The sequence below is a fragment of the Lytechinus variegatus genome, chromosome 6 (assembly GCF_018143015.1).
Source record: "Lytechinus variegatus isolate NC3 chromosome 6, Lvar_3.0, whole genome shotgun sequence".
Classification (NCBI taxonomy): domain Eukaryota; kingdom Metazoa; phylum Echinodermata; class Echinoidea; order Temnopleuroida; family Toxopneustidae; genus Lytechinus; species Lytechinus variegatus.
In genome coordinates, this window is record NC_054745.1 from 32,347,710 (window position 1) to 32,374,258 (window position 26,549).

Below are 26,549 nucleotides of genomic sequence, written 5' to 3' on the forward strand. Positions count from 1 at the left end.
TTATTCTACGATTATTGCCAGACTTTGTGTTGCGCGCCTCAGGTGATTAATATTTTTATTTCTAATAATTTTTTTTTGTTCAAATTACATTTTTAAGGTAACGGGTGACGTCACAATGAAGTCGTTTCTTTCAATCATCTTTGTGTGCTTCTATTGTTCCTGTGGTAAGTAAAACAAAATCGGACGGGGATGGAATCAAGGTACATGCAGATAATTCGTTTTTCTGTTTCCGAAACGGAAAAAGCAAAAACAGAATATAATATCACAAAATAGCCTACATTAACGTATGAAGGTTATATCTGTCTGAAAGCCCTTACCCCTTCCACCCAATCAAGGTACAAGCGGATAATTCGTTTTTCTGTTTCCGAAACGGAAAAAGCAAAAACATAATATTGAGTGAAAACCGTTTCTATTTTCATTGTTACAAACAGAAAAACGGTTGTGAAACACAAAACAAAATTTTAAAATGTTTAATTTAATTTCTTAATTTTCACATGACAAAACGATGACTTGAATTGATAAAAGTTACTTATTTTTTCAATTTGCAGGAAAAAAAACTGGAAAAACAATATTAAGAAAACAGTAAAATGAAAAAACAGTTTGTGTCTCAATATTTTTATTTTTATATTTTCATTTCTGACCCAAATTATCAAAAAAAACGACCGTTTTTCTGTTTGTAACAATGAAAATAGAAACGGTTTTCACTCAATATTATGTTTTTGCTTTTTCCGTTTCGGAAACAGAAAAACGAATTATCCGCTTGTACCTTGATTGGGTGGAAGGGGTGGGGGCTTTCACACATATATAACCTTCATACGTTAATGTAGGCTATTTTGTGATATTATACGGCCCGTGGATGGAGTGATTTGCGATATTAGATCAATTTCTATGGTCTTAGTATTTTTTATTTACTTGTTCATTCGGTCTGTTACCTTTAGTTTTCATTGTTTAATGTCGACGGAATCTGTCGTTGACGCTCATTTGAATATCAACAGCATAAATGAAGTAAATTTAATCCTCATGATACTAGGCTGAAGACAATTTTTTATTGAAATTGAATAGGAAATAAAGCTTTGACCAATTTTTGGTTCGACATGCGCAATGCGTGTACAAAATTGTGTATTTACAGAACCGCCTTGTACTGGCGTCGCAAATTGGGTCTTAAAACATGTGGGAGACTCGAATGATAGAGGCCACAGTATCTGATGTTAAAATTGTAGCACTAATTTGCATATCAGATTCGAATGTTACCAACATAAGACAAAATGGAGCACGTATCGCCTTGGTGTCTACAATATGCCGATACCTAAATCACTGCTCCGCTTTTTAAAAATTATTTATGGTGTCAAAAGAAGGTGAAACGACATTTGCTCCTGCGACAATTGCTCCGGGTTTAATTTCGTCTGAGATGTAAGGTTGGGGTTTTGGTTACAATAGAGCTTAAAGCTTGTGTATAGTTTTGGTAAATCCGCCAAAATGCACCTATCACTATTCCAATTCATTGCTAGCTAATATGAATGGATATGCCCTATAACAGTTATGATGTTGAGGATATGAAATGAAAATGTGTTTTACAGGATAAATTTTGCGATTTTACATGGAAATTTAACTTGATCGGGTCACCCGATCAAGTTAAAATATCTGTGTGTTTTTGTCTTTCAATTAAATCCTATTCCAAATCATGGAATGGGCTGAAACTTTCAAGATATGTTCTTTGTCTGTAACTTTTGGATATCTAATCACTAAATTTATAAGATAAGTGCTTGAATGCCCATTTTTTTAATTTAAACAAGCATCGCCGAGAGAGGGCGCTATATATCCAAGATTTGAATATTTGAAATTTTCTCAGAGAAGTGCAGTTGGAAAAATATCTAACGGTCTCTACGCTTCAGTAAGACTGTCATATTAGATGATATTCGATTATCAATCACATTATTGACCCTTTACCAAAGCTATACACAGGCTTTAATGTTAGGTTAAGGGTAGGGTTTAGGGTATGGTATAGTGTTAGACCAAGGGTTGGAGTTGGCCTTTCCATTAGTGTGTGGAAATTAGAGCTGAGCAATAGCCGCCGGAGAAAATGTCATGGAACCCAATGTTACACCAGAAGAATTTTTCAAAATTTTCACCAGTTAGGGGATAAGAATTGCAATGAGGTGTCATGACGTTTGTTCCGGCGACAATTGCCGTGGGCTTTACTTTGTCTACATAAGATGTATTGTAAGGGTTGCAATAAGGTTTTTTTTGTTAAGTTTAGGAAGGTTGTAGTGTTTAATAAAGGCTTAAAATCTGTCATTCGATTGGTGTGTGAAATTTGTAGCGGAGCAATCGTCGCCACAGCAAACTTCATAGATTCAATTATCATTACTTATTATGTTAAGTCATTTATTCGATCACGCTTCTTTTAATTATTTATTTAAATTTTACTTTTTATCATTTTTTTTTTATTCATTTACTATTTATTTATTTACTTATTCATGTTTTACTCGGCAGCTGCGGACAAGGTCTTCTTTGTGGACCAGATCAATTTTGGAATATACCACAGTGATATCGAACCGGGAATGGTCCTGACCGATCAGGTCTATCAGAGGGCGGTCTTCGAATATATCCACCGACCGGGGGTCATGACCTATGACTTCGAGACAAATATGGTGGTATGGGGACAGCGAACACCGCATAAGATTGGAGGCGATGTTCTGGACGGTGTGCCAAACAAGGTTGTCATCATTCCCGGCGTTAGTAAGTAACAATCCCCAGTTCCTTTAAACTTGAGTTGCAAGTGTAAGTGCGGATGAAGGGTAATGGTCGAAATGATTGACTTACATAATATTAAAAGTCGTCATAATTTTTGTATATAAGAGGAGTCCCTCAGGGATCTTTTTTAGAAACGCAATTATTTTATATTTACACAGTAAAGAATAGAAAATATACAGCCAGTTAGACATTTCATACATGGTTTACTTTGAACTTACGATTGTTCATTTTGTGTTAAAAGACAATTTAAGCATACATTTTGAAATTGAAAAAAAAACATGAGCAATATATTTTGAAAATTTCTCATACAAATTTAGAGATTTTGTGTGAAAAGATAGCGTAGCCAAGCATGCACATTTCCTCTCAAAAATATTTTAGTGTTTCTTCAAAAATATAATAACGGGCTTTTTTCTTTTCTCACTTTTTATAACTAAATCTTATCTCAAATGTATATTTTAAGACTAGCCGTCAGTGAGAAAGACCGCAAAGGGTTGGTCGGTTCGTTCCATCTTTGAAATAACCGCGTTCACTTTGGTTCTTTTTTTCCAGAGCCTTTCTGCATCACGTTCAACAATTTTGACCGAAGGATCTACTGGTTTGGGAACGTCTCTAGAATTTTCGAATCAATCAGACTAGATGGGACTAATAAGATAAAGATTTATCGCAATGATAGGCATATATATGGACTAAGCGCGGACGGTCAGAAAGGGTGAATAATTCGATTTATTGTTATGGTGTTTTTTTTTCGTAAATATATACTTTTATTCATTTCAGTTATCGGGAGGGAGTAGGGTAGGTGCCCCACCCCTTTTATGTGTAAAGCAGTGAAATAAACCCGAGATATTGAATTTAAAGGGGAAAACGAATCCTTTAGAGTAAAAGATATAAACTCCTCCAAAAAAGTTTGGAAATCTGACTGATCGATATTCTCTCCTCGGTTTTAGCATATATCAATGTGTAATTAATATTAATAAATAGAACATTTAATTCTCTTTCGAAATGATACCCTACATGATATGATAATGGTTCACATGGAGGTGCAGTGCCTTGAAATGTGGGGCAAAGTCAAAATTCAAAAGTTGCAAAATGACACAATTTTGAAAATAACTTGTTTTTTTACCATGCTGATGAGTTTCTCAGCGGTTTCTTATGATTTTGATCGATAATCCATTCTCGGTTTTATCAAATATCAATGTGTAATTAATAGCAATGAATAGATCATTTAAGTTTTAAGATGATACCCTACATGATGTGACTTGGTTTCTTGTAATTATTTTCATGCAGCTTACCATCAACATTAAAGGACAAGTCCACCCTAACAAAAACTTGATGTCAATAAACAACAAAAACTTGATCTGAATAAAAGAGAAAAATTTAACAAGCATGACACTGAAAAACTCATCAAAATCGGATGTAAAATAAGAAAGTTATGTAATTTTATAGTTTTGCTTCATTTCACAAAACAGTTATATGCACATCCTGGTTGATATGCAAATGAGGAGACTGATGACGTCACTCACTCACTATTTCTTTTGTATTTTATTATATGAAATATTTTTTTTTTCTCGTCATTGCCATGTGAAATGAAGTTTCATTCTTCCCTGAACACATGGAATTCCATTATTTTAACATTTTGTGCCTCAGGCAAGGAGGTCCTAATCGTCAAATTCGTAAAAATTGAAATATTCAAACAATAAAAAAAAACAAAATAAATAGTGAGTGAGTGACATCATCGACTCTCTCATTTGGATGTAGCTGGCTCGTTCATATATCTAGTTTGTTAAAAATAAGTGAAACTTTAAAATGTCATAACTTTCTTATTGTACATCCGATTTTGATGAAAGTTTCAGCATTTTGCTAGTTTAATTTTGCTCTATTGATTGAAATCAACATTTTTGTGGGTGGACTTGACCTTTAACATGGAATCAAACAGACCTCTGCACAATCAAACACAAAAAAAAAAAAACATGCATGGGCATTTCAAACTACGACTCAAACCATGTCATCTCACAGAACCGTCACTACAGAAGCAGCGGATGGATTGATTTGAATGGATTTTCATCTCTATTCGCACAGACACAAGAATCATGTTCTGTATTGAACCTACATGACTATTTCTCGCTCGTTTTGTAGTTTTTCGATTACCTCATCGAACAATTTTGAATCCTGCTCTTTTCATGATGGCATGATCATAACCCACAAGCATGGTATCATTTTAAGGAGAATTAAATGATCTTTTGAATGATATCAAATATGCATTGTATAAAATTGGGAGTTGGACAAAATTAATGGCCAAGCTCAGATTTCCATTTTTTTGCCCGTTTTGCAGCTTTTCAATTCAGACCTCATCCATCACTTTTGAATCCTGTTCTTTTCGTGATGGCATGACCATAACAAGCATTGTATCATTTTGAAGAAAATTAAATAATCTCTTGAACACTGTTGAATGATGTAAAATATATATTGTGTTAAATTGGAAGTTTTGAGAATTAATGGCCAAACACAGATTTCCAAACTTTGTTTTGAGGGTTTATAGGTTATGTAAATCTCTGTTACCCATGGAGGCCTAATTCAATTGAGTAAAACAGGTTGTCTTGCCGCTCCCTATCAAAATACACTGGAGCCGCCCATGTTTAACATCAGAGGAAGGGATGGGGGTCAATAATCCCATTTTAGAGTCTGTTTTGAAAGTTAACAACTGTATATTTGTTACTTATATTTCAGCGCGTTTTTAAAGCCTAAAAATAAATCAAGCAAGGAACCACCAACATTCATTTAAAGCTGTATGCCGTAATTAGCCAATCTGTTTATCAATGATATGTTTAGTTATATTTTTACAATCGAGATGAACTATTCGGATGCCCTGTGAGTACTTTTCCCGCCAATAAACTAGTAACAACCTCTCCAGTGTGCGTCGTAGATGGCGATATGACACTAATGCGGCGATATGACACTAATGCGGAAAGCTGAGCATTCCATGTAGGAACCCTGGCCGAGTGGTTGAAGACCCCTGTTGGCATACAAAGACAAGCGAAAGTTGGAGGTTCGATCCCCGGTCACGACACCTGTGCCCCTGAGCAATGTATTTAATCAATATTACTCTAGTTTCATGAATAAAGATGAATGTTGTGGTACCAATATATGCATGAGTTCTATTTTTGTTAAGTCATATCGGAAGAGAAGGGGTCCCCTGAGAGAATACATTTGCCCGAGTCTCATTATCTTCTTGCCATTCTTAATTCATGTGTCTATGAATAGAAAGCTTTATTTTTCTGAGGGGGATCGCATCACGGAAATGAAGGTGGATGGTACAGACAAAGAAGTCATTGTTGATACGGACCTGGTCAATGTTACTGCTTTCACGAGAAATGCCCAAGGTAAGGTGCGGTGACAGGGGCTTGTCTCAAAACATCAGGTAATCGCGTAAGGTCGTGTGAATGCGTTGTCCTACCTTTCGAGAGAAAGTCACATATTGGATTGGTGGGTGTTTCATAAAGCTGTTCGTAAGTTAAGAGCGACTTTGAGAACGACTGGTGATCCTTTCTTATGGAGAATGGTACACACCATTGGCGATTGTTTAGCGCTTAAGAAAGTATCACCAGTCGTTCTTAAACTCGCTCTTAACTGACGAGCAGCTTTATGAAACTGCCCCCTGGTCAACGTTACTGTTTTCAAAAGAAATGCCCAAGGTAAGGTTCGGTGGCAGTGGCTTGTCTCAAAACATCGGGTAATAGCGTCCGGTCGTGTGAACGCGAAACCCCTACTTTTCGTGGGAAAATCACATATTGGATTGGTGGGTGTTTCACAAAGCTGGTCGTAAGTTAAGGGCGACTTTAAGAAGACTGGTGATCCTTTCTTATAGTAAATGGTATATTCATTGGCGATGGTAAAAAAAGGATCACCAGTCGTTCTTAAAGTCGCTCTTAACTAACGAACAGCTTTATGAATGGTCCCCTGGTTAGGTCCATTCATGGCAGTTTACTGAAAACAGGATAGTGTTAACTAGTACACGAAAGGTTGTATTTTGCGCATACAAGATCTGTCTAACATTGAAGTACACCTTATATACGTTCCTCGTTTGCCTGGTTTGCACAACTCTATACTGTTTCACAGTCTATGAGAGCAAATCCAATATGAAAGAAAGGAGGAAGAGGAGAAGAAGAACTAGAAGATAAGGAACAAGATGAGCAAGTTTAAACTCAAAGAAGGAAGATGAAAGAAGACGGGGAAGATTGGAAAGAAACAGGTCACATACAGCGCGTGGGTTTTTTAAAAAAATATGAAGAGCGCTTTATGGGGATGATGGAATGGCCACCGTGATGTCGTGCTAAATTTCCCTCAGGATTCGTAACTTTTGAATGCTGAATGGATCGCTCCTTTTCATTTGTCATATTATTGTCCCATAACCAATCAATCCCACATAAAACACGATTTGCTAACACGAGGTTTTTTCTAATACACCATGATTTTTTTCCTACCATTGGTCTTCAACAGTTGGCCTACCCCATTTCTTGAAATAATTTCAAGAAAGAGTTCCGATATTTTTTTTCTATTCCTTGTAGATAATTGTCTATACTGGATCAACGGCCAAACAGTCGAGAAGTACAACTTGGAAACCAACGTACGTACCGCCATCGCCAATATATCGATATTAATCGGTTACGCTGAGCACATAGTCGTTTATAATGACGTCATTTATTGGGCAGATAATAAACGAGGCGGGATTGGCCATCTACACCTGAACGATCCCACCAATCAAGACTTCCGTACAAATATCACAGTGAGTGGGACCGAGCAAAGTTTGGCGGGGATACTGGATATGAAAGTGTTCATTCACGAACGTGGTAGGTCGAGTTCAAAGATTTGTGTTACATTTTTTCTATCGTTGGTATACTTTAATTATCTCTGCGAATTCCAAAATAGTATCCATGACTTAAGAAAAATTAGAATAAAAATAATAGTAATGAGTAACAAAGAAACAGAATCCAGAATCGTCAAAATCAAAGGTAAAGTTGTGAACATGTCCATTCAAGTCGCCTATAAACGGAAATTACGTTTGTTTATCTCATAAAACTTACGTAGGCCTAAGTCTTACTCAAGTCACTGCATGTATCAAGTCCGTCTTTCCCTTTAAGACTCGCGTAAGTCTTACGCAAGTCGCTGCATGTATTAAGTCCGTCTTTTCCCTTAAGACTTGCGTAAGTCTTACGTAAGTCACTGCCTGTATTAAGTTAGTTTTTCCCCGACGTTCCTGTTCTCGCATCTTTGATATTTCTCTGAATTTTGACATGAATAAAAGCTAATACTACATGTCATTGGTCATGTCCTCATTTGAAGAAAAAAATGTCTTTCATTGCTTATATGGCTGTCTACTACTGCAGCTCGTCTATGAATAAAAACTAATACTTTCATGTCCTCATTTGAAAGTGTGTTTCGCATCTGCTTTATACATGGCAGTAGACTACTGCAGCTCGTCTATGAATAAAAACTAATACTTTCATGTCCTCATTTGAAAATGTGTTTCTCATCTGCTTACATGGCAGTAGACTACTGCGGCTCGTCTATGAATAAAAACTAATACTTTCATGTCCTCATTTGAAAGTGTGTTTCGCATCTGCTTATATGGCAGTAGACTACTGCAGCTCGTCTATGAATAAAAACTAATACTTTCATGTCCTCATTTGAAAATGTGTTTCTCATCTGCTTATGTGGCTGTCGACTACTGCAGCTCGTCTATGAATAAAAACTAATACTTTCATGTCCTCATTTGAAAATGTGTTTCTCATCTGCTTACATGGCAGTAGACTACTGCAGCTCGTCTATGAATAAAAACTAATACTTTCATGTCCTCATTTGAAAATGTGTTTCTCATCTGCTTATGTGGCAGTCGACTACTGCAGCTCATCTATGAATAAAAACTAATACTTTCATGTCCTCATTTGAAAATGTGTTTCTCATCTGCTTATGTGGCAGTCGACTACTGCAGCTCATCTATGAATCAAAACTAATACTTTCATGTCCTCATTTGAAAATGTGTTTCTCATCTGCTTACATGGCAGTAGACTACTGCGGCTCGTCTATGAATAAAAACTAATACTTTCATGTCCTCATTTGAAAGTGTGTTTCGCATCTGCTTACATGGCAGTAGACTACTGCAGCTCGTCTATGAATAAAAACTAATACTTTCATGTCCTCATTTGAAAATGTGTTTCTCATCTGCTTACATGGCAGTAGACTACTGCAGCTCGTCTATGAATAAAAACTAATACTTTCATGTCCTCATTTTAAAATGTCTTTCATATCTGCTTATGCGGCAGGCGACTATTGCAGCTCGTCTATGAATACAAGCTAATACTTTCATGTCCTCATTTTAAAATGTCTTTCATATCTGCTTACGTGGCAGTCGACTACTGCAGCTCGTCTCCATGCCAAGAGGGTCTCAACTGTATTAGTGACAGATTCGAATACAACTGCGTAGCCAACAACACAAGCAACAACAACACTGACAACAGCACTGACAGCAACAATGCCGGGAGAAATACAACATCATTAAATAACGGCGGTAAGGGCATGCAGCATTTGTTATATTGATTAGATTTGCATTGATTAGATTCGATTTAATCTACGAGAGTAATATAGGAGCGCCTTGAGCACCTAACAAGGTGGAAATGTGCACAATATGAATATCCTATATTATTATTATTATTATTATTTAATTGGTTTGATGGATTTGTGTGAGTTTATCTGATGCAAATGTTTGATGCTGATGTGTTGTAATAGGCATGCTTTTACTTCACTTTTGAGTGTGATTTGATCGGGGAAGGGGGTGTTTTACAAAGATTCAGGGGTCCGTTGCAGAAAGGGTTGCGTTTAAACGCAAGTCCAAAATGCGCGCTGTTGATTGGTTAAAAATCAAGTTGATTTTTAGAGTTGCGTTTGATTTCAACTCTTTATGCAACGGGCCAGATCTGATTAAAAATCGCAATTAAAAGTTCTCAGCTGCGGGCGGTAGAAGATGCATTACGCCAAAGGTCAGATCATGCACATGGGGCATGCGCTACTGCATGTATGTTTAATATTTGCAATTAATTACATATATTCTGTTGCAATTCTACAAATTATAACTTAATTTCAGCTGGAGTAAATCAGGACCCCGTCTTACAAAGAGTTATGATTGATCCAATCAATCGTAACTCTATGGAAATCCATCATTGTCATTTTTTTTCTACAGGAAATTTGCAAAATGTCCTTGGTACACATAGGAGAACACAAAAATTGTAAAGTAATCAACAAATTTATGGATATACATTCTCTTATGTAGAGATATTTTTGAGCAAACATGCATTTTATGTGTTGGCTTTGCTGGCTTTCCATACTTGTGATAGATCGGATCAATCACAACTCTTTGTAAGACGGGCTCCGGAATACAATCCTTGATGCTTAATCAATACAAGCCTCGCTTCTCATCTGGTCTCTCTCTCTCTCTTTTCTTTCTTTTTCTGGCATACATAGACAACTATTAAATTAAGTTTTAAAAGGTTTTGATTTATCAATGATATTTGTTTATTGTATATGTTGAATGTTTGTATTTGAAAGGGTAAGCTTGATTGATTCGTATTTTTGTTTTTTATTTGTATGTTAAAACGAGTGAATATTGAAATGCAATAAACCGAATGAATTCATTTGCAATTGATTATATATTGATATACTAGTGATTTAGACCGGTGTGTTGGCTCAGTTGGTAGAGCGTCCGTCTCACAACCGGGAGGTCCAGGGTTCAAACCCCGGCCGCGTCAGACCAAAAGACGTTAAAAGATGGGAGTTGCTGCTACCCTGTTTGGCGTTCAACAATTAAAGGGATAGAGCCTCGTCGATCTGGCGCTGCACGGTGGCTGCCGGGCCCACGATCAATTGGGCATGGATTTTGGGGGGGATTTAGGGACCGAAAATAGACTTGCAACTTATCGCAGGTTTCTTGCAACGCCTCACAAGACACGCTTATTTAAACACTTCTTGAACTTTCCATTTACTGATAACCAACAGGATTGAATCCGTGTGGTTTACGCGGTGAAGACTACCCGTGTGACGCGATACGTGGTGTCTGCTATAACAACAACGGATCAGCCCTCTGCGACTGTCAAGAGGAATACGTTCTCGGGATTGATGGCGTCACGTGTTTAGGTATGTTACACTGAATAAACTCCGGTGTTGATCTAACAACAGCCTGGAATATATGTATATGTCCACACCAGAAAAGTATTGAAGCAACACCAGTTTAGAATCAAACCGACGCTGTTTTAATAATAACTGGTGTTGTATAGACACCTAGCTGGTGTTAGACCAAAACGAAACTGGTGTTGTTTAACCCTTCTCTGGTGTGGACATGTATAGATTCCGGGCTGGTGTTAAATCAACACCGGAGTATTTGCAGTGTACCATTTTTACTCCTCTTCCATTTCATGCATGAAAAACCACTTACACGTTTATAATGTAAAGAATTTTGATAGTTCAAAAGACCTCTCATGGCAATCATAAAGAAAGTTTGTCGGCGTCGCACAAACATGACAGTGGGCCGGAAGTGAGCAAATGTGAACAATAACTTGTTTCAGGTCATTAATAGTTTGCGTTCAAAGCAAACAGAAGAGCCTCAGTGGTATCTCCATGCAATATTCATCTATGAAATTGATTGTTAGTCGTCTATTTTCTTTAAAGTATACACACGAAGAAAATTCACGAAAGTGATGATTATAGACAAATTATATATGGATGGAAAGGTATTGTCTTTTTATACACAAATATGTCTCTAAAAAGTCTTATAGATGTCGTGAAAATGCAAGAAATGAAATTATTAGACACCCTTCTCAGCCCCCCAGACCGACAATCACGCAGCCGAAAACGGTCGAGAATAATGACGTCACACAATCGACGAGCTCATTATCTCTCTGTACATCATGCACTGAATCACCTTACTGACCTGTTCAATATCTTCCGAATTCACCGTTTTTTTTCATGTAATGTGATATTCAATTTCTGTTTTCGACAACTTCAGAACAAACGTGAATCAGAACTGTGTTCCTTTGCCCGTTTTTATTGAATTGTGGACTGTAAAGACCGATTTTGTCCACTGCAGTCGTCATTGTGTTGCTCCACTCCAGTCAGTGAGTGAGTCGCTGCCCAAATAATATAAGTAGAGAATCTAATCAAGAACTTGAAAATTAAAAGCTGCAATTAAGAAGTAAGATTTAATAAATACAGGACTGAATAGAATCTCACATGAAAATAAAAAGAGAAAAAGAGCTGGTAGGAACGGGGAAGGAATATAATTTAAAAAAAAATCCCGAACCAAAAAAAATCAAAGAGTTTCGAACCAGGATCCCCGCACTCACAAACAAAAACCCTACGCGCGTACAGTCCATTGACCGTATCACTATCTCTGCTGGGTTCATAATGATATATAAACAAAGTGCGTTCGCTGCTGTTGCCTCGCAATGCTTCGGCAATCCAACTGCAATTGCAATCATTTCGAGAATGATATTGCCGTGATTTTTTGTGGTTCCTGAACTTGCTACGTAATTAAATTTCATAATTTTTATTCAATCGTGAAGTCGAATGTCTATGCTTTATATTGATAATAATATCAATTTGGTGCAAGCATGATTCTAAGTGAAAATATGTTTTCCTTTATTCACGTATATTTCTTGAAAACAAATAATTTTTTCTAAGCTAAATATCGGTTACTAAAATATGTTAAATGTGCATTTCATTTTACTGTTCAGAAAATTCAAACTTTTTTTCTATGTAATAAAACCAATCTTGAGAGGAATAAACAATTCTAAGAGCAAATAACGCGGATTGGAAAGATCGTCTTCAACGGGCTGCTGTCAGCTCAGCTGCTCACTGCTCTTGGTGTGACGTCACTCAGCTGGAGCTCGCCAGAGGACGGACGAAGGCAGAAATATGCCATGAAAATAAGTCATTTTTGAGAGCTGATTTCTGCAAACTCTAATCACTATTTTAAAAGTGAAGTTATATATCTGATTAGTAATACTTCCCCTTTACAATGTGACCACAAAAAGTCATTATAAAATACTTTTGATTCTTCGGTTGTGTACTTTAAATGTTGGGCTTACGCTTTCATCATGTGTTAAATGACAATTTTTATTGTTTGTAAGTGTTTTAAAAGAACGGATGAAAGGTGCATTTGATTAATGATCATTCCGATGATCTAATAATCACTTTCCCCTCTATCTCTCACACACTAAGTCCACGCAAACTGCCGGAACTGTGAATATGGCGAATGCATCGAGGCCAACGGCATGTATGAATGCATCTGCGACAGCGGGTTCACACTAGCCGGAGATGAACGCTGTGAAGATGTAAATGAATGCCAAAGCTCCGTTTGTGACCCGGAATATGGCGTATGTGTGAACACGAAAGGAGGATACTACTGTACCTGTCAGACCGGTTTCGTAACAGTTGGGGACGGATTCACCTGCCAAGGTAATATCCATGTTTCATCATAGGTGTCTTTCACAAAATATATCGATTCTGTGTTCTGACTCTTTTGGGTCAACTTTAGGGTTGTTCATGCTTCTTTGCCCCCCCCCCCCGAAATGTATTTTGTATGTTTTGACAACGCTGTTAATTGTCTTTATAATTGTTTCTGTTAATTCTTTTTATCAAAAATGTAAATACATTGGAATTGAAATTGAATTGTACATATATATATATTTAATTATTTCTATATGTATTTCTAACTTGAACATGAAAAGTCATGACGTCATGCACTTAGAATATATGCATCATATATGGTTTCTAACTTTTAACATCTCTTACCCTTTTCTGTGAAATCTATCATTTCTTACTTCAAACTTTGATTAAATGTAGCAATTTTAGGGTTTGAGATTTACCATTATTTTTACACTATTTTCGTCTTATAAACCCTTTATCCATAGTGGACTGTAACGAAAATACCTGTCAAAATAATGGCACATGTACGGACAATCAGTGCTTCTGCCCAGATGATATCGAAGGGATATTATGCGAAACTGGTAAGTTTGTTTTGCTCCAAATTCTTTGCCCCTTATTATCAACTGATTCTACTTCGGCCAGAGCATAGGACCAAGTCTGAAGCCAGAAATGATTAAGAAAAGGAAAATCGATTTCGAAAAAAAAAAATCACGGGTCGCGTGGTCCAATGGTTAGAGCATTGGACTCATAATTGGAAGGTTGTGAGTTCGAATCCCAACTCTGCCATTGTCTCCACTTTTATAAAAAAAGCCCGAGAGTGATATCTGTCGTCTATAACGTCGGCCACTGATTAACCTAGACGTAAAATGTTTCATAGGTAATTGTTTATATACCAGCTTGGCGTTTACCAGCAAAATGCTGTCCTGCCGAGTTACTTACCACAAACACAGACCAACCATGCCAACAGATTACACTTCCTGTATATTTCATGTTTACTGCGAGTTCTCCCCCCCCCCCAAATACCTGTAAAAGGTAAATGAAACAACCGTAACTTTCACCCGCCAACAATGTTGAAGATACAAAAACAAAACAAAATTAAATTCCAAATATTTTTGTTGATATTTTGCGTTTTTCGGCTATCCATAGATCAGCCCCCCCCCCCAAAAAAAAATCAAAGACCGTTCATGAGACTACCACCAAACACCAACACTCCTACATTTTCAATAAACGTGTATTAAAACGTATAAATAATCATTTGATTGTGTGTCTGTTGAGTGGCCGCCCCCCCCCCCTTCCCTCAACGCACATGCACACTCCCACCGCGGCCCCTGCAATCATTAGGGAGCTTTTGTTTGCAACCACTACCCAGACGCTTTCTTGGACGCTAAAGAAAACTTATTGGCCCGTATTCTGAAGTCTGGTTTAACTTAAACTTAGGTTTAAAGTTGTGGTTTGAGTATGGACAGCCAATTGTTGTACTCACTAACAGTAGAGATATCATACTTCCATCTCATTCTGCTCTCAAATGATTCATAATTGTGTAGGAAGTATAAATGATTGTCTTCACCATCGATGAATCAGGAAAGAGCACAGTAAACATAAAAAACATACAACTTAATAAAAATGTTGATACCTTTGGCTTCCCATACTTAAACTACAACTTTAAACCTGAGTCTAAGTTAAACCTGACTTCAGAATACGGGCCATTGTCAGCAGTCAATCATGACAAAGCATTCTTTAGTAAATTTAGAGGCTTTTATAGAGGAAATTATAATTTATTTAACAAACTTTTCGGCACTACTCCTAGTGGTTTAATATCAGTATACTTTGTCAAAAATCAGTGAACCAGAACAGCAGTGTCGCCCCTGACTCTGGATATAACAACATACGCGCTATGTTTTTTTTTCTCAGCTCCGAATGTTAGATCAATACCCGTCCCCGTTCATCTATTTTCGACAAAGACTTCTAAGCTGTGCATGGAGCTCTGAGGGGCCTTTTCAATAGATTTGCTATGTTGTAGAATCCGCCCCATTGCAACTGCCAAAAAAATCACTATTTCTTTATTTGATTTGATTCATTTATTGATTCCACTTTTAAAACAAATATCATAATATACGTAACAAATGTGGTCATAAACATAGTGTATCAATGATAAAATTAAGTATCTAACATAAGTTTTTAAGCATAAGGTACACTACAAATGTAAAAAAAAAGTGAGGAAACCTAAATAAAAAGCAGAGCTTTATAATCACCACCAATGAGATATCATTATGTTGTTTTTTCTCAAAAATATTTCACTCACCTCAGTTGATTTGGAAACGGATGACGACGACGATACTGAGACCAACGTGTCCGATAATTACGATGACCCAATCACAATGCAGCTGCCGAGGAACATCATCATCGTCATCACCATAGTCGTACTCTTAATCATCATCAGCAGCATCGTCATCGTAGTCGTCTGCTACAGATGCAAGAGGGATGAAAAAAACAATGAAGCCGCATAAAGTCATTCTTAGACAAGATTCGGAATCCTCAGAAGACATACGACTACAACCAAATGAATGCAGAGTTTTAAGGTTCGAGCCCTGCATGGATGACCTTAAATTTTGGTCACAGATGCAAGTCTTCAATACAACTCTGTAAAAGAAAAATCAATATCACACTCACACATACCACTCAAGTTTGCCATACTTCATTCTCCCCGAAAGGTGGCGCAATGCAACGTTTAAAAGTGATCCAGCTTTGAGGACGAATTAAACCCCAATCTGGTGCTTATCAAACGTGAAAAGAATTGCATGACGTATAACGCAACTGACGTAATCTAATCCCCTGTATTATCGACACACCATTGTTACGATACTGAACAAGTAACAATAAATATTTACTTTTTTATTTTAATTTCTTTTCTTTTTTTATTACAGGAAATTTTTAACAGTTATAAACAAATAACAATATGATAACGGTCTTTAATACGTCTCGTGAAGTGGTTATAGTTCACAGTTATGATAGTCCAGTATATAATCCAGATTAGATCCAAGTTTGCTGGCGAAAATTCCTTACATTAAAGTTCACAATGATAGCGATGATGAAACTGATGTTTCATTTTTTTCATTTTCATTTCATTTATTTTTGGAGCACGATGAATAACAAGAGTCACTGTAACGAGTTGACATGTCCGTGAAGCCGATGTTGATAATGAACAACAGTCAATTTCAGAAATTCATGGGTTGAACGGCGTTCATCAAAACAGGTTGATGATCTCGATGAAAACTGAGAATTCCTTTCTCAAATAACAGCAAACAGTTCATTGAAGGTGTGCAAATAATTCCACAGAGAAGGTAAATATTCCAGGTGGAAATAAGTCTGCTCTGACATAAAGTCTGACGTGAAACTCTGAGTTCTAATTTGATATGATGTGATCTGATATGACATGATCAGAACTCAGAGTTTCACGCCAGACTTTATGTCAGAGCAGACTTTATTTCCACCTGAAATATTTATCTTCTGTGGAATTATTCGGTTGCACCATGCATATCCCTATATCATATGGTAACATTACGCTCCACACGGAAAATACCCGAAGCTCCGCGATCGAGGTGAACAATATTTTTTCAGTGATACAACCAATTAGCTGCTTCCACTGATGTAATTTTATCTCGTGATTTCCAGTCCTTTCCACAAGTCTTGAGTCAGCAAATGATCTCTCTTATTCCGCTGAATGTTGACATGGATTGATATGGCTTTTAAATGCACTCCATTTGGACCGCTGACCTTGTATTGTTGGATTGTGACGTCAGTAGCCTGGTGCCTATTTTCTAAAGCCCGATTTCTCACAAATTTGCATTAACATTTTTAAGCTACTGAAAACATTCAATTGGGACCTTTCGCAAACCTCATGGACGCTAATATTAGGGTCCCTTAGCACAAAAGTTAACGCTTAATCATACACTTGATATAGAATCAAACGTAGAAAACTGCTCTACAATCAATGCTAAGCTTTGTTACAGGGGGGTTACAGGCCCTACAGATCGGCTTTTCGTGTGCAAAATCCTTTCCCGCGACACCCGCATCATACATTTATATTACGACTGATGGCTGAAGATATTCGAAATGCAAGACCTAAAGGCCTGGGCACACCGCCCGAGCGTTGTTGGAGCGGTCGTGGAGCGGTAGGGAGAGGGGGTCGAATTTCGCTCACAAAATTGGGGAAAAAATCATCCCCCCCCCCAATTTTGTGAGCGAAATTCGACCCTCTCATCCTACCGTTCCACGACCGCTCCAACAACGCTCGGGCGGTGTGACCAGGCCTTAAAATAGATTATGACATGGATAAAAAAGTGTTTTTTTTTCAAACAAATCGAGTACATATTGAGTTAGGAAAAACTTACTGAATGAAGGCTTAGATATAGATCATTCCAGTCCATCGAATCGATATTGCATTTCATGTGGATTATTGATGGATCACTGGCAATTGATTTAATGGGTCAGATCAACCTCTCTAGCCGAAACCATTTCTGTACACAGCGTATGCAATACGTTTGAACGGGTTTCTTTTGTTCTATTGTTTACTCCTTCTACACAAACGATATGCCTCTAGCACACGATGTAATGGGCATTATGTTTTACTTTCCCCAGAAATGGGGGATTAGATTCAAATTCCGGGGGGACCACTTCCATTGATGAGTGGATACCAAGCACGACCATGGGGTTTCGAAAAGTACCCTAAACAAGGGAAGCAATTCTTTTCCAGATTATGAAAATGCATCTCTTAACAAGTATTTGGCTTGTGAAACCCTACAAGTATTGGATGTATATCCCCTTTTCCAGCATTTTAAACATCGTTTTGACACCCTTATAACGTTACATAGGCCTATACGCAACGTACTTGGCTACTCTGTCCCCTTTTACGCGTGGTCGCTCCTGGTATCCACTAATCAATGGAGGTGGGCCCCCCGGGCGGCCTCTCGAGCTCTAGGAGGAGTCAAATGTGGCTTTGGAAAGTTGTCCTCAATCGGATTATATATCGCTGTTACCATACTAGCAACCAGAATTTTGCACACGAAACGCATATTGAATGTTTCCGTTGCAGATGCGAAACGGAAAAAAAAAATCTCATGTCACACAATTTGCATTGCAGGACAGAGTTTTACGACCATGATAACGGGCCCCAAAAGTCTCTTCCAAAATCAACTACCGTCGTAAATAAGCGTGCGCGTCCTAAAACGAAAGGTCGGGAGTATGATTGGCTGATAGAAATCGCGTTGCAGAAATTGTGCATTTATAATTATAGCACGTCTGTATGAAACAAGACATGGACCGGTATGGACGTATTTGAATGCCCTATATAAAAATACAGATTATCTCTTTTATTGATATTTGTGCGTGGCTGAAATCATGACCGAACTCAAGGGCCCGAATTCACAAAGGAGGTTTCAAAAACCCACGGTTGAGTCCATGGTTAATGCAGATTTCCTTATAAATTACGCTTAATTTAGCGCGTATATGGCGTGTGTATGAAAAATGTCCAATTCTGATGCGCACTTTTATCACAGTGCGCCAAATTGACGCATGTTACCATAGTAAGATATGCTATTTTATTCATGAGTACACTCTTCAAATAGTGGACTCATGAATAAAATAGTGTATCTTACCATGGTAACAGCCGTCAATTTGGCGCACTGTGACAAAAGTGCGCATCAGAATCGGACATTTTACATACACGCGCCAGATACCCGCTAAATTAAGCGTAGGGGAAGGCGGGGTAAGTTGTGACAGTTTTTACTTTTTGCATGTTAGAATTGATATGATTAATAATCTTGTCGAAATAAGTACCTTGCCTTGAAATTCAATTCTTCTGAAATATTTTTCACCTATATATAACTTTCTACCCCAACACTGAAAGTCACCTTTGAAAAAAGAGGTGTCAAATGGCTCAACTTGCCCCATCTGTGGGGTAAGTTTGAGCCACCTTCTGGGGTAAGTTGAGCCACAAAAACTATGTACAAAATGTATGGGAGAGAACCAGCATGTCGTTTTTTTTTTGTTTAAAGTCTTTTTACTTGCTAATTCTCTATAAATACTAACATCCTTTAAAAGGCAAAAAGCAGTCATGTAAATTTGCTCCTTTCAGCCTGCATTTCAATCGATTTCATGTTTTTTTTTTTTAAGATACATTACCATGAGAATTACCATGGCTCAACTTGCCCCATGCTGTTTGGGTCAACTTACCCCAGTCCAAACTTAGTGCAACAATTTAATATCCACACATTTATTATGCATCCATCATACAAAAGACTATGACAAGAATGAAGACCCATGCCTGGACTAACAATGTTGTTATCATGTCTTTATTATATTTAAAGACGTGTGTGTATAAAACACTTATCTATTTCACACTCTTTTTTACTTTTTTTGGCTGAAATTCATATTTTTCCCTCTAAAAAAACTACTTTTTGTTTCAAAGTTGAAAACAATGTGGTGGGTTTAGGGGTTATGCTATGGGTCATCAATACATGACACCACAACAATGTCTGACTCATTCATTATTGGCCTGGGGCTGGTGGCTCAACTCGCCACTATGCTCAACTTACCCCGCCTTCCCCTACTTTATACAAAAAAAAAATCTGCATAAACCGTGGACTCAACCGTGGGTTTTTAAAACATCCTTTGTGAATTCGGGACAAGGAAATTGGCTTGGAATGGGACGGGCTATTTCACTTGAGTGTATCATGAAGACTTAGCAATCGAAATAGTTATGTAAACTGTGTACAACTTTTTAATATATTTATTCCCAATCGATTTAGATATATGTTTTACTTCTCACTGTATTGTTACAATTGTTATCGATTTGATGATGTTAGAATTCATTGTGAGCATTGGAAGATTGAACAACTCGGTTGTTTAGGTCCGTGGTTCGAATAACACGAGCAATCGAGCATCATTTGCGAGGATGCTTCGCATTCTTGCCGCACTCGACCAAGGTGAAGTACAAAGTGGTAGAATCAATTCCTGGAATCGCTGGCGATATGTGGCAGGTCGGCTATGTATTTTTTTATCATTAATAAACAGACATTCAAGCAATCACACACCTAATGATTAGCATGAGACTAGCCATTTGGAATAAAACGTAGTAAATTTTTATCCGAATATATTCAGGCGTGGAACATCATGCTGTGTAAAGTTCGAAACCATCGTACAATTACTTACATGCACATTCAAGGGTTAAATGGACTAATTGGCTATTGGACCAATTAGTTATTATGCGAAATAGTAAGTCGACGAAGTAGTAGAAGTGGCAGTAGTAGTCGTGGTGGTGGTATTTTCTGCTCAGTATAGATCCAAAGAACATGGATACAAGTTAATCGGCGTCCATGTCTGTATTATTTATTCCATTGCAGTTTATACTTTTTTTAATATGTGTTTTAAAACTTCAATATTGATTGAACTGCATATATACGATTGAATGTAACTGAAATTGCAACAAATCATTTTGGTCTGTGTGTGTGTGTTTTTTTTCAGTGTTAGAATGAATGTAGAATGCGATGATAATAGGCGTTGTCTTTTCGTCGCGCGAATGCAATGCGTGAAAGTGTATGGGAAAATAGATTTGAGAGGTCAAGAAATGTTAGGGATTGTGAGTGAAGTTTGAACGTGTGGATGAGGGCACCTGAGAGTCAGTGTGCGGGGGGTAAAGTATGGGTGTGTTTATATTTGTGTGTGGGAATGGATGAATGTAGTGGGTGCATGGAAACAGATAAAAAAGTGGATGAAGTGTGGCAAGTCCCAGTGTGTGCCTATGGGAGGGAGTGCGTGAGGCTGTGTTTGTGTGTGATGATGTCTCGGTGAAACGTGTTTTATCCACATACGTGTGCGTCAATAGGTGTATTATGTGTGTACTTGGTGCGATGAGGTGTGCGGGTGCGAGGGTGTAAAGGTGTGGGGAGCGGGTGATAGCGTGGATTAAATATGATTGTGTCTATATTTTTGTAGAAAGGGCCCGAAGGGCCACTTACATTGACGAGTGGATACCATGCGCGACCAAAAAAAAACACGTAAAAAGGATGTCCTTTTCGCGATAGGGCACGTTACGTTCGTAACGTGATAAGGGTTTTTCAAAAACACAAAAATGAAGAAAAAAAGGGTATCTATTTCGCTAGGAAAATTACGTGTTTGGGGTCGAATTTGCGGGGATGATAAAACAGAATTAAAATGTTTTATAAAGGATGTCTTTTTGCTCGAGGTGTAGAAGGTGGGTTCGTACTAAACCAAACAAGGTAAAGCCGACGACCGAAGGACCCGTAACAATAAAACATTCCTGTACTTGTTTAGGGGTCCATTTCAGGGAATATTTGCCAAGAGCATCGTTTTGTTTACAATACTTGTAAAGGGTAAGGTTTCACACGCCAATACTTGTTAAGGGGTGCATTTTAGAATATGGAAATTACGTGTTTAGGGTGCTTTTCGAGACCCCATGGTCGCGCATGGTATCCACTGGATTGGTTTTTGTGTAGAATTTGATGGGTGTGCTTGTGAATATATGGGTATGTAACTCGGAACTGTAAACATGATTTAGAATTCAGTGTAGCGTTTCATGAACATTTTCATCCGACAAGTTGTCAGGTCTGACCACTTTCCTGGAGAATGATTGGCTGAGAGTCACCGTAACCATGGTAACTGTCGGATAAAACACCACTTGTCGGATAAAACGTCTGACAAGTCCTTTCATGAAACGCTCCCCTGAACAAGATTACATAGGACGTAGATAAACACCTTTGAAAAAAAAAACGCAGAGAACTAACAAAGAACAATATATCATTAAAAAAATCTTTATCAAAATTGGTTGTACAAGCTCATGTCGCTTAAATTTGCAAAACGACGCTGGTAGTATGCTCATGAGATTGTTAATGACACTATTTCATTAGCCGGAAATAAAAAGTCATGTTTTATCTAGTTGCCTATTATATGGTTGACCAAAACAAATCACAAAGCTTTAATCATATGCTACAATAATGAAAATTCATCATATGTTCAACACAGAGACAATCATGACTATCGTAAGGGGTAGAATGTATGTTCAGACATTAAAAATTGAAAAGTTAATAAAGTTGAGCGTTTTATAACTATCATTGTGTTCGCCTCAACGGCCTCATAGAATTAGTATTATTTTAAAAATGACTAACGAAACTTAAAACCACTTTCCCTTTTTTAATGATATAGTATTGAAGCATTTATGAGTATATTTATGAGTATCTGTGGTTGCCTTTTCAATGGCGCTCGTATTACACCGGCTGAGCCCCAGCTGCTAAAGGTGCTTGGCGCATTCAAGGAGTTATTACGGATGGAGTGTTCATTTAACCATGGACCTACTAGACATGGAGGTCCAGCGTATATATGGCACGTAATGAAACGAGATTCAGAGTGAATTTATACCAAGTTGACTTTATAGCTCTACGGTGTCACGATCTTACAACAGGAAGGGGAAACAATATTCCTTCAACCCAACGCGTCCGACATTTCTTGAAGGACAAGTCCAACTCAACAAAAAGTTGATTTGAATAAAATAGTAAAAAATCAACAAACATAACACTGAAAATTTCATCAAAATCGGATGTAAAATAAGATAGCTATGACATTTTTAAGTTCCGCTTAATTGCATATCCCGATCGTTATGCAAATGAGGAAACTTATGACATCACTCACTCACTATTTCTTTTGTATTTTAGTGTATGAAACATGTTCTCCTCATTGTGCTGTGAAACAAAGTTTTATTTCACCCTGAACTTGTGGAATTACCATTGTTAAACGTTTTATGTTTAGTCAGGTTGGTCTTTATTGTCAAATCTGTAAAATTTGAAATTTTGTATTATTCAAACAATAAAAAATAGTAAGTGAGGGACATCATCGATTCTCTCATTTGCATGTGACTAACTTGTGCATATAACTATTTTGTGGAAAATGCAAAACTTTAAATGTCATAACTTTTTTTATTTTACATCCGATTTTGACGAGATTTTCAGCATTATGTTTGTCTGATTCAACATTTTTTCGATGAGGACTTGACCTTTAAATTTTATATTGCTGATTGACAAAAGTGTACGAATATAATTGGCCATCTAACAGAAGGGAAATTACTGAACTTTCTTTGCTTAAATTGCGTAGAAATATATGACCTTTGAGCTATTTTTTTTACTGGCGGAAGAATTAGGGCTGCTTAACTGTTTCAGGCGAATAATTTTATCCTGTCAGGAGATGTCTGCATAAATGCCGATTTATTTTTGAACATGAACCGGTCCAGTTACCCTTTTCTTGTCAGATTTATATCGATCCTATCCTCTGGTAGTAAACATTCGACCTTCTAATTTTATCTATATTTTTTATGATTTTTCAATAGTGCCAATTTAACACACGAGTCTATGGGAAATGTGTCTCGCGCTTGATACCCCATATAACGAACTAGAGACGCTATTACACAACACGCGTGTTTAACAGGAGGGGTATTAAACTTCATTACGCGTTTTTCCCATCTCCGTTTACCCAGCATTTTGTCATTGATCATAATGCAATTCAATTTTAGCGGCACAACAGTTTCTGTAGATGTTAGCAGGGGCGGAGTCGGTGGACAGGCCTGGGGGCGGGGTATAATTACCCCTTTGCAAGGGCGGAAATCTCTCCTCAAAGGTAGGGGGCCAGGGGCTGGAAAATTTGACAAGCAAACAAAAAAAATGTAATCACCCAAAAAGTAAGGTCATCTCGACTAAAAAATAAATTTGACATGCAAGCACACAAAATAAGGTAATCACCCAAAAGTAACGTCATCCCATCCAATATAATGTTTTATTTCGATTTTGAATGATGTTTTTCTTTCCAATAGTAGGCTGACATTTAATATTGTGTCCCCATACTATTTTTTGTTGGGGGACGCGTCCCCCTGCTACCCCCCTGGGATTTCCGCCCATGCCCCTTTGATGTTTTTGATAAATGAAACAATAGAGAAAGGCAGGGAGAAAGGTGAAGGTTGGTCAAGGAATGGACAGGTTTAAGCCGTGTAATTCTATAATACCATCATAAGTTTTAATTAACAAAGTAATATGACGTAATTTTATGTCGTCTTTTGCCTTCTTCCTCCCACCAAAATATCTTTGCTTTATCTTACTCCATTATAACACCACGATATTTTCCCCAGATCCAAAAGGATTACAGAAAAAAAATACTCATTCAATTTGAAAACACTGTAAAATTTTACCAAATCTTGGGTAGAAAGGGAACATGCATGTTTGCAATTTTTTTACCCCATATTGGGCTAAATGTGTGTTCTAATTAGGGTAGATTGCTTCTTTGAAAATTATGTAACGACGGTCTGGTCAGAATGTCAAATCCATAAAACATGCTCTGAAACTCATTACAGAAATATATCTATGAACAAATGCTGGTACGAAACATTATTTATTGCATGTAGCGTAGTAAAGAGAAAAGGGCTTGGTCATTTTCGAGCATGTGTCGGTCAGGACCAGAGTTTGGTCTCATATCTCTATAGCTGTTAAGAAGGAAGAAGTAAGAAGTTCGGGTGACTGAAACAGAAAAAAGGGTGAGTGATATATATTTTCCGGCCTTAGTCAGTTAGTCACAACGAAATGGTGATTACTTTGTACATAAATATATAACCAAACAAGTCATTTTCTCCAGTGTTAATTTTTTTTGTGTTAGCCCTACACCCAGGGATGTCATAACAACACATTTTGGTTGTTACTTCAACACTGTTGGTGTTGTGTAGAAACTCTAGTGTGTAATTATTGAAGAGTTTAGTTGCAAAAGGGGCTAGGTCCACTTTGGACCATTCCGAGAAAAACCATCTTTTTTATTCTCACCTACTGCAATATTCTTATGAGAAACTAAATTGCCATGATGTACTACCCTATCAGGTGAACATGAAATTGGGTATAAAATAAATCTACCTGTCTTCATTTTTTCTTATATATTCTTTTAAAAAATATAATTGTGGACCTAACCCCTTTTGCAAGTAAACTGAAATGACTCCAATCTATTTTGATTTTAAAAAGTGATTTTTCTTTGCCACTTTTATTCATGTTTTCATGTGACTTTCAAATTTTCTTTGTTTTCATCAGAGCGACTAAAAATTTAGAGGTTTTGAGACAGAAAACAATAAAATGTATGAACAATGGACCTAACCCTATTTGACAAATGAGCTCTTCAGAATAGTTTGTTTGCAAAAGGGGTTAGGTCCACTCCAATAAAATATTTTTTATTCTCCCATATTGCAATATTCTTATGCGAAAATAAATTTTCATGATACCCTACCATGAGAACATAACATTGGGTATAAAAGAAATCTACCTGTCTTCATATTTTTAAAAATATTCTTTTCCCAAAAAAAATCTGTGTGGACCTAACCCCTTTTGCAACTAAACTGAAATGGACCTAACCCTTTTTGAAAAAAAATGATTTTTCTTTGCCATTTTAGATCAAATTTTAATAGGAATTTCAAGTTTTCTTTGGTATCATCTTACAAAATGATAACTTTGTACGGATATTGAAATACGCTCTATGATTATCAAAAAGTTGGCCTACTAACAATACGGTATTTTCTTTACATGTGCATTCATCACATTTATCCTCAGATATATAATATTTTACACGATTCTGTAAAACTATTAGTAATCATGAATTACCAAAAAATGAAGTTTATAGAATATAAGTTATATGACACTTGGGGCTGTAAAAACCACTTGCATTTCGCAACGTCACAACGCAAGAAATTCAACTCTTTTATCCTTCAACGGTGTCTTTTTTTTCGGGGGAGGGTCAAACCTTCAACCTTTTGTAGTAAATGTTATGATTTCAATTAAATGAACTTATCGTCAAAGCACATTCCCCCATTTTTAAGACGTTTCTTATACTGTCCGCAGTTTTTCAGACATTTTTCTTTTACAGCGACATTGATTTGAAAGTCGTGGTTTAATAGAAAATTTCATGTTTCTTTAATTAGTAAATAGCCTACAAATATAATTGTTTTAATTCTGATGGAAATAAAGTCATTGCTCTTTTTTTCTTCTTCAGTTAAAAGGTGGCGTCATAATGGAGTCTTTTATCTTCATCATATTCCTCTGCATTTGTTCGACCTCTGGTAAGAAACTGTATATTTCGAATTCAAAAAAGGTGCAATTTCTCTTTTAGTTAATGTTGTAAAAATGGGAATTTCGGATCACGGCGCATAACGAATTCAAGAACACAGAAAATGTATTGTTAAAGAACCCCCCCCCCCCAAAAAAAAAAAAAGGAGAAAATTTATTTTATCAGAAAGAATG

The 26,549-nt window shown here is 37.0% G+C and overlaps 2 protein-coding genes and 1 non-coding gene across 3 annotated transcripts in view; all 3 read left to right on the plus strand.

Annotated features, from left to right (window-relative positions):
• LOC121417385 (low-density lipoprotein receptor-related protein 1-like) overlaps positions 1-16,421 on the plus strand; it is a 38,725-nt gene extending 22,304 nt beyond the window's left edge. The window contains exons 2-11 of the mRNA XM_041611074.1: positions 98-164; positions 2,494-2,739; positions 3,304-3,463; positions 6,013-6,131; positions 7,317-7,598; positions 9,158-9,316; positions 10,798-10,935; positions 13,018-13,254; positions 13,710-13,805; positions 15,532-16,421. Of these exons, the coding sequence (XP_041467008.1) occupies positions 116-164; positions 2,494-2,739; positions 3,304-3,463; positions 6,013-6,131; positions 7,317-7,598; positions 9,158-9,316; positions 10,798-10,935; positions 13,018-13,254; positions 13,710-13,805; positions 15,532-15,731 (1,686 nt within the window). The 5' untranslated portion in view covers positions 98-115 and the 3' untranslated portion in view covers positions 15,732-16,421. The remainder of the gene's footprint in view (positions 1-97; positions 165-2,493; positions 2,740-3,303; positions 3,464-6,012; positions 6,132-7,316; positions 7,599-9,157; positions 9,317-10,797; positions 10,936-13,017; positions 13,255-13,709; positions 13,806-15,531) is intronic.
• Positions 10,478-10,550, plus strand: TRNAV-CAC. Its single transcript has one exon. It is a non-coding gene; the product is annotated as a tRNA-Val (tRNA).
• Positions 16,422-24,703: 8,282 nt separating the features above from the next.
• The window catches only part of LOC121417386 (low-density lipoprotein receptor-related protein 2-like), a 29,684-nt gene continuing 27,838 nt past the window's right edge, over positions 24,704-26,549 (plus strand). The window contains exons 1-2 of the mRNA XM_041611075.1: positions 24,704-24,811; positions 26,302-26,368. Coding sequence (XP_041467009.1) covers positions 26,320-26,368 — 49 coding nt within the window. The 5' untranslated portion in view covers positions 24,704-24,811; positions 26,302-26,319. The remainder of the gene's footprint in view (positions 24,812-26,301; positions 26,369-26,549) is intronic.